The 9,366-nt window shown below is 42.2% G+C and overlaps 1 protein-coding gene across 1 annotated transcript; it reads right to left on the reverse strand.

Annotated features, from left to right (window-relative positions):
* Positions 1-6,958: 6,958 nt before the first annotated feature.
* On the reverse strand, positions 6,959-8,473 carry LOC120682622 (acyl transferase 15-like). Its single transcript, XM_039964594.1, has one exon. It carries the CDS (start codon positions 8,376-8,378, stop codon positions 7,101-7,103), a length of 1,278 nt encoding a protein of 425 aa, XP_039820528.1. The 5' UTR covers positions 8,379-8,473; the 3' UTR covers positions 6,959-7,100.
* Between the last annotated feature and the right edge of the window lie 893 nt (positions 8,474-9,366).

Consider the following 9,366-nt stretch of genomic DNA (forward strand, 5'->3'; position numbering starts at 1 on the left):
CATCTTTAGTGCTACCTCACGAATCCTCTCTATCCTCGCCACATATCTTGGTGTGTCCTTGGACCGACTAAATTAGAAGTTAGTGCACACACGTTTCCTGTGGATACGATACACTTAAATAATCATGGATGAAAGCTACAATGGTATCCGTGCACTTGCAGATTTATTCGCATCGTTAAAATACCCAACAACTGGTCTATGCTACCAGTAAGACTGGTAGGCCCAGCTGTTCAATTTTGATCGTATATGCCCCACTATTTTTTTTTGGCAAAGCTTGTATGCCAAAAAATTATCTTCTGGACAAAAATTGTCTAGGGACGATGATGAACAATACATCGGCCATATATTGCTTCTAAGGGCGATGAAAATATGCATCGACCATAAATCTTGCTCCAATTCAAGATGATGATGAAACAACTTGCTTTGTCCTCCTACTAGCTTAGTAGTAACTGACCTCGCTGGTATAACCTCGACATGTTGTTCCACAGGTTCTCTCTTGCACATTTGTTGTAATCTTATATTTTGAGTGTGAAACAAGTCCGAGGGACACTACCTTGGCTATAAGTACATTGAGTCTTGCTTCATGTCTATCTCACCCTTTTTTTATCATCAAACTCTACTTTGAGCAGATTATTATTAGCAACAATCAGTCTTTGCAATCCTCCACAATTTGGATATGTAGAAGGATATTGCATAATATATGGTTACATATGCACTACAATACAAAGGTGTATAATAGCAAGGATACGACCAAAACCAATGAGAAAATGGCCCATCAAATGAATATGGTGTAGTAGCATGATTACCTTGACGTGGACAAAAATTCAGTTTCTCCCGCTGTCCCGATTGTAACTTCGTATCCGTAGTTTTACTTGGCCGCCTCTTCTGCTCTTGAGCGGCTGCTTTCTTCTTATACTTGGCCAGAAGTTCTTCATAGCTCGGCCTCCCCTTCTTCCTGTTTTTAGGATTTTTTGCAAAATTCCTAGATGAACTGGTCAAATCAGTTTTGAGATTGGCCAAACCAGTCTTTGCAAACCTAGTGTTCCTATTTTGGTCTTACCCCCCAAATGCTGATTTTTTCAATGAAACTTCGGTGTCTTCTTCACTATAATTTTCTTGTCCCTTTTCAAAGGCTCAGATCTTTTTTCACCAATGATTATATTTTTCTCTTTTGTTGTTTTGGCTTGATTTGACCGAATTAATACTTTGGGATTTTGCAACTCAATAGCATGTACTGGGAAGGCGTTTTAATCAATTTGCATCTTAGAAATAGCTAATCGACCTTCATTAACGACCAATTGAATTTACCTTCAAAACACATTGCAATAGTTAGTTGCATGAGATAATTAATTATACCATTTGCAGTAAGTATGTCACTTCAACTCATCAAGCGGCAGTATAGCATAAGACAATATGATATTTCCATTATTTAACAATCCATCAAAGATTCTATTGCACTTGGCTACATCAAAAGTGAATGTAACATCATCTTACTGATTTTTATGGATTGGCTTGAGAGAATTGTTGTAAGTGCATTTAGCCCCCTAAGTGGGTTTTTGCATTGATGACATGCATAATGGTTTTATTGAGCTATGAGCAGGTTTCAAAATCATTGAAATGAAACAGAGCAATTAACTACACTTTGTTTGCTAAAGAAACGGTGTTCGAGCTTCATTGAAGATCTTTTATGAATTTTTATTTTAAATTTGAGTATAGGAAACACCGTACTATTGAGAGGGATGCGGAAAGATGACGTGGAGATGCCAAAGAGTCTAATTGAGATGCTAACAACCCATAAGAGACACAAAGAACTCATTTAAGCACTTGTCCATCCAGTTGCTGTTGGGGTCGGAAGTTCCAACCCTATTTCGGAAATTAAGACACACCACCCCCCCTGGAGGTTTTGTGTTGTTTCCGTCAAATGGTCCTTGGCCATGAGTTTTAACTGGATTGGAAGTACTGAACATGGGTTGGAAGTTTCGATAATCACATAACCAGCACAGTAACGACTAGTTTTGGGGGCTTGGGTATTTACACCCCCTCAGCCTCCTCATTCAATCCTGCTGACTTAACCCGAGACAAACTCCTCTTTCAGCATTCAATCCTCTTCTCCACTCCCTTTGAGAGCAAATCTTTGAGTTCCTTGAGCTAGAGTTTGTGTGAGAGCAAGTTTGAAGTGTGAGACTTGACCCTCTTGAGTGACAAGGCAGCCATCTTCATCTCAAGAGCACTAGAAGCATCTCAATCCATCAATTTGTGTTTGTTACTCTTGAAGCTTGCTGCTAGATGGTTAAGCATCGCCCGTGGAGCTCCCTCTCTTGTATGAGCACCCCGGGAAGTTTGTATTGCCCCATCCTTTGTGGACTTTGCTAGTAAGTAACTCAATCCTCCTTTGTGGTTGATTGAGAGAGGAAAAGGGTTAGTGGACAACCCTGCTCTTTGTGAACTCCTCAATGGAGACATAGCTTCCTTAGTGGAAGTGAACTTCAGGATAAATCTTGTGTCAACTTGTTCTTATTACTTTCATATTGTTCTTGTTGACTTCAAGCTTGTTTTGTCCCGATCTACGTTTTTGTGTTATTTCGTTTTACAAGATCTCTTGCAGGATACTCCAAGACACAAGAGTGAACTTTTGATTCAAACAGGTTCTTTGATTTCATCTCAGATTTTGAATCATGTACTAGTTTCTTGTCTTTGTCAGAAGTTTCTTCACAGTGTCAGAAGTTCCGACCTTCCTACACGGGGTCGGAAGTTCCGATAAATTTAACTTGTACGAAGAATTTTTCAAGTTTTGAGGTTCGCATATTCACCCCTCCTCTGGGCATCACCAAGATCCTTTCAATTGCAAGTTCTAGATTTATCTTTAGATGGATATATATATATATATACAAATTCAGCAGTATAAACATCTTTACTCTCATCATTCGAATCATTTGAATCACAACCAAGTGCATAAAAAGGACGATTAGCATTTTCATTAGACTTTTGCAAATTTGTAGCTTCTTTAGCTCGGCTTTCATTAGCCATAGATTTTTGTGGAACTTGACTAACATCTAGAAATTCTTAACCATCTAGCTTTTTTATGAAAAGTAGACTAGAAAAAGCTAGATCACCTAAATCTCTATCAGAAATTGTCAAATTGTAGCATCGGTTTTTAGTATCTCCAAACCATCTAATATATTCAAAAACATTTTCATACAACTTCTTCTTAACCCCGATGTAAGATATGACAATTCAATTCAGTTTTACTAGTAAATAAATAATCATGAAATTCCCGCTCTAAATTAGCCCAAGTGTTCTAGATTGGGTGGCAATAAAATAAACTAGAAAAATGCAGCACCCGATAAAGATGAAGGGAACAATTTTAATTTGCAAATATTATAAGTGCTAGCATCACCACATTGTGTAAGGAATTTACCTATATGCTCCAAAGTGGTTCTACTATTATCACCGGTGAATTTAACAAATTTAGGAATTTTAAACCCTTGAGGATATGCAACATACTCATAAGTGTCAGGGTATGGTTTCTAATATGATTGACATTTAATTTTTGGCTCAATAACAAAAGTCAATCTGAAGATTTTATTCACTTATTCGTTAAGGTTGCCCAATCCAATATCTTCATCCCTAGGCCGATTTGCAAATGGTGCACTGTAAGGTTGAGCAAAGATGAGCAGTGTAGGGATGTGTCGCAACGAACTTGCTGGCCCATATGGCACACTTGCATTAGGTGCTGAACTATAAAGTTATATGGTGTTGCATCGGCTCATTAATTCGGTTAGTCAACTGGTTGGCCGAATTAATCATCATAGCATTAGTAACAACAGCTAGAATTCCATCACTAGCCGAACCACCCATAGTCTTATTGGCATTAGAAGTAGATGCATTCTTATCATTACCGATAGACTTCATACCAAGCTAGGCTTCTATTCGGCGAAGGCGATCATCAAATATACTATGAATATTTTGATCCACAAAATCCATCTTATTATTCAAATGAGCAATAACAGCACCGTCTACCATATTTGAGATTTCTGTTTCAAGATCAAGTTATTTACTGACATCGGTCTTTACCTCAAACCGTGAAGAATCCAAAGTGACATATTTGATCTTCACGACCTTCCCTTGTTGATCCACATAGAAGTGCAGCATATAATATTTTATAGCTTCTTGCTCCTGTCTTTGGATATCCTGGTCCTTCTCCTCTCTTATCTTGCTCTTGATATCATCAAGAGTTTTCTGATGCTCGGCCGAGAGTTGCTCAAAACATGGTCTTTGAATGTTGTTGGCATCAACCTCACTAGATTTAGGTATATTATCAGCCATGGCAACCGATTAAAAGTTTTTCCTTCCCCAGCGGAGTCGCCAAAATGTGTTGGCACAAATTCAGCGCCAACAAACAAGAGAACTATCGCGTGCAGCAAGTAGCTATTTGACTCTGAAGAGAAGACCATTGTGTATAAGCTTCAGCTAAAAGAGGCAAGTGGAAGAGAGTGTAGAGCTCTTGAGTTGCTGAAACATGAAGGTATAAGTCTTTTTCCTTTGCAAAGGAATAAAACTTTGGGAATCTCAATCTAGGAATAGAGCCAAGCCATAGATTATCCCAGAGTACAATTGTCTTGTCATCACTAGGTGTGACTGATGCTATTCCTTTTTATTGATTGAGGAGTTTGATGATATCTCTCCACCCGAATGAACCTTTTTTTGAAACAACTGGTAGCCTTCCATTTGCATAATAATTGTCCCAAATGATTTTTACCCAATGAATATTCTCCTAACTGTACAACTTCGCAGATATTTCATTAATAAAGCTTCACTGTGAACTAATAGATCCAGGACGCCTAGTCCTCCTTGCTTCTTTGGAACACAAACAATATTCCATGCTGTTTTTGATGGTTTCTTACAAGTCATATCAACTTCTCTCCGACGTAAATGCTTTCTATATTTGTCTATTTGCTTAATTGTAGTGGAGTTTAATTTTGGGGAACATATCAGGTGCAAACCAATCTCTCCGTGCAAACTCTAATCTGGGCCACTGGATCAACATCCAAGGGGGCGCAGATGGAGTGGTGGGGATTTGCAAAAGTGTGATTACCCAATTCAAGGGTGGGCGGTTAATTGTAAAATTGCCCAATCCCCCTACGCCCCTTGGATGTTGATCTGGTGGCCCAGATTGGAGTTTGCATGGTTTGAATGGAGAGGCTGGTTTGCACCTGATATGTTCCCTTTAATTTGAGAGCAAACATAAGGAAAGTTGGTTGTGAAGAAAGAATGGAGTTTACCATCACTAATCTTCCACCTTTGGATAGCAGATTGGATGTCACAAGTAATCGGCCTTCACATTTCTTCACTAGAGGTCGGAAATCCTTCACTGCTAGTTTATGAAGACCCAGTGGCGTACCCAAGTAAGTAAAAGGAAGAGATCCAATTGAACACCCAAAATCTGCAGCAAGAGAAGTCATATGATCCTCTGAATCATTGATAGGCACCATGACAGACTTTAAGCAGTTGACCATTAACCCAGACCACATGGCAAAGATTTGCAAAATTTACTTAAGCTCCATGTGTTGAGAACAGCAACCTTCCATTATTATTGAAGTATCATGTGCATATTGCACAATTGAAAAATCTATACCAACTCTTTGTGTAATTGGTAGATTAATAAGACCATCCTCTTTAGCTTTGTTAAAGAGAGTTTGTAGAAAATCTGCTGCAAGCACAAATAGTAATGGAGACAAGGCATCACCTTGTCTAACCCCTCTATTACAATGAAGGGTTTTTCCTAGGACTCCATTCAACCTTATCTAAGGCTTTTTCAAAGTCCAATTTTAGAATTGTCAACTCCTTCCTTGATTTATAGCAAAGATGTAGATACTCAAACGACTGTGCTAGGCAATCTTTGATGGTCCTTGATTTGATGAAGCCATATTGATTTACATGAATAAGGTACATAATTTTGGACCGAAGCCTATTAGCCAAAAGCTTTGTAATTATTTTGGTAGAGCAATTCAGCAAAGAGATTGGCCCATTGTCTAAAACTTAATTAGGGCTTGCATTCTTTGGGACAAGAGTAATATGTGAACCATTGATGCTCTATAGACAAATATCATCGTTAAGGAAACAATCAATGACATTGTAGAAGTTTGAACAAATAATTGACCAGCATTTCTTTATGAAGTCTGTTCTGAAACTATCTGTGGTTCAGGAGATTTGTCTGAAGGTAAGGACCTAACTACCTGGTCAATTTGCTCTTGTGCAAAAGGTTCTTGTAAATCTAGAAGATCAGCATGCTGATTCAAGAGAGAAGAGAGGCCAAATAGAACATTGATCGCTAAATTCTATTTGCCCAAGCCTGTCCTTATAAGCTTCCCTAAATTAAGTTGGATTTAGTTTCATGGTCAAAGCAGGGATTGCCATTGACATATGTGAGAGAGATTATGGTATTCTTCCAGAACTTAATGGTGGCATTAGCATGAAAAAGTTTTGTGTTACCATCACCAAATTTAATCCATTTGATATCACTCTTTGCTTCCAATAATTTTTCTGCTGATGCAACAAGGAAAGCAAACGCTGCTGTAGAAGATCCCTGAAATTCCATTCATGAATAGCCAAGTCTCTGAATTCCTCTGCTATGTCTAAGAATTGGCTGAATGCCTCTGATAATTTCAAGAACAAAACTGGCAGAAACTATCAGTTTTGTTCCTGAGATAGTTTCTGCCAGGTTAGAGATAGTGGCTTTCCAAGCATTGAGCACTCTCCTCAAATTTTTAAACTTTGCTGTTAAAGATTTGGCTGGGTTGGCATGATTGACAGGTACTGTCGTACTGACCAATAATGTTGTACAATGGAGAGAAAATATGGATATTCCATCCAATATTTCTCAAATCTGAAAATATGAGCACTAGGGATATTTGTTTGAAATGATTATTTCACAAATACTGACTTAAAAAAATCATATCAAAAACCTATAGTTTTCCTGTTTATTTGGCTGGAGATTGACTCTTGATATGCAAACTATATGTAGGAACGGCTTACGAAATGGAGTACAACTCAAACCATGCGCAGTAGTACGAGTAGAACAGAGATGAAACAAAATTGGATCACCGCAGCCTCGCCAATTCCGCATTGAACTCCTGGACGTGCTCCTCCGCGACGCAGAACGCTACCAGGTTGGCACCACCATGGTCGTTCCTCGAGCACGGCAGGCACGGGAAGCAGGACGGCGCCAGCGTCCGTTCCATGTTGGGCACCACCCGCGCTGGCCGCCCGCCGCCGAAATCAACGGCGTCCAGCCCGATGCCGCCCCAGGATGACACGTTGAGCATGTTGTACCCGAACATCGCGTCGATGAGCTCGGCGTGCAGCTCCAGCTCTGGCGCATTCCTCCTCAGGTACTCCGTTATCCGCTCCTTGGTGTCCTTGATCAGCCTCACCACGTCAACGATGGAGCCGTTCGCCACCGTGCCGCTCGTCGCTTGCACCAGCTGCGTGGACACGCAGTTGCCGTAGTAGCCGTCCTTGCTCCCGATGTGCTTTCGCACGTTGGCCGCGAACACGAGAGGCACGGGGACGTCGGGGCTAGCGTTGATTGCACGGGTCCGGCACTGCCAAATCGCGGCGGTGACCACCTCGAATGTGGTGCAGGGTTGGCCGCCGGCGTGGCTCCGGCGGAACTCTCCCTTGACGCGGTTGATGAAACTCCAAGGGACGGTGACGTCGCTGTAGGCGAAGTCCTTGTGCTTGAACTCGAACCCAGCAGGCGCCTGCTTTAACACAGCAGACAACAGCTGCGGGATGTCCGGGAGGGACTCGTCATACCTGATTGGAACGACGGTCGGCGAGGGGAGCCCGCGAGCGAGCTCGCCCACGGCTTGTAGCAGCTGCGCCAGCCCGAAGGCGTCGGCGATGCCATGGTTCCACGACACGGCGACGATGTACCCGCCGCAGGCGAACTCGGTAACCTGCATCAGCAGCAGGGGGTCGGATATCCGGCAGCACCCGCCATACTGGAGCGCGAGTTCCGCTAGCGGTATCACCGGCGGCGCGTCCAGGCACGCGACGTCCTGCAGGGTGCAGCTTGCCGTCGCGGAGACAAACGCCACGCCCTCGCCAGTGCACGCGAGGTGGACGCCCCCCTGGCCTCCGGTGCCGACCGCGACGCGGCCAGCAACGGGGTAGTAGTAGACCAGCGCCTGGGACAGTGCTCGCCGTATCGTCTGAGCCGGCTCATGAATGGGACGCTCGAAGACATGGAACGATGTAAAGGAGAAGAAGAGCCGGGACTTGTCGGTGGAAGTGAGAGGAATGTCACCGGCCGGCGTTGGCTTCGACGGTAGAACGAGCGCCGGTGGGGAGGACTTGGTTACTACGAAGCTCATCTCGTGATGATTCGGTTTGTCTAGACTCTAGATCGGAAAAAGGGGGAGATGTGTATATATCTAGCGAGGTTGATTATGTGAACCTATTTGGTACTATGAATTTTCTCAGAAGTTTCTATGCACCAATACTATATTTTTGGTCAAAGTTGTGAAGTGCGTGATGTAATCTCGGGCCAATCAAACTCACCGAGATCGAAGAAGTCGTCCTTGATTTATCTTAGTATATAATATATGATCTAGAAGGGCGCCTTTGGTCTCAATCTATATTCCCGAGCATATTTTATTTTTCTTGCATCATCGTCATCTTCTTCAGCAACTTGTCAACCGTGCATGGTTGACTGAAAGGGGCATCGTACATCCACTTGTCCTTTTTTCATTCAATATAGAAAACTCAGATAATCATGAGGCAACGCGCGAATATATGCGTGTACTCAACGTTTTTATATATCATCTCGAAACGTTTTTATATATCATCGTGATAGTTCCTGAATCAAGCGTTATTACGTATAGAACTCTAAGTCGAATCATGCAACTAGCCAAGCTGTCCACAAGGAATGGGATAGATTCACGTCACTATCTGTATGCAAGATTTAAGGTGGACTATACTATTGGTACAAAATAAATCAAGGAAAAGCTAGGATTTCCTATGCATGAGCAGCAATATAAGCATATCCACATCCAGCACCAGACTCGGGTTGTCCCGGCATCCTGAGTTCCTGGTCCCCACCTTCCAAACCATCAAGTAGGTGTGAGAACTTCCACTCCTCGCACCTCAGTTGCCCCAGGTAGAAGTCAAGTAACACTACTCTAAAATAGCGAAACCGGATCAAGAGATATCCATGATCGAGGACACAACTGTACGTATAGTTTTCACCCTGCAGGGGTTGTATACCTGGACCCACTCGAATCGAAGTCAACCAGGATCAAACCAACTAAACAACGAGGCGCCGGTGTACTGTGAACGAGAACTAGTAGAACTAGTAGCCAA

This window comes from Panicum virgatum, chromosome 7N, assembly GCF_016808335.1.
Source record: "Panicum virgatum strain AP13 chromosome 7N, P.virgatum_v5, whole genome shotgun sequence".
Classification (NCBI taxonomy): domain Eukaryota; kingdom Viridiplantae; phylum Streptophyta; class Magnoliopsida; order Poales; family Poaceae; genus Panicum; species Panicum virgatum.

What these genes read in the sequence shown, in the direction of transcription:
- LOC120682622 (XM_039964594.1), bottom strand. Translation starts at nt 8,378, where the DNA reads ATGAGCTTCGTAGTAACCAAGTCCTCCCCACCGGCGCTCGTTCTACCG.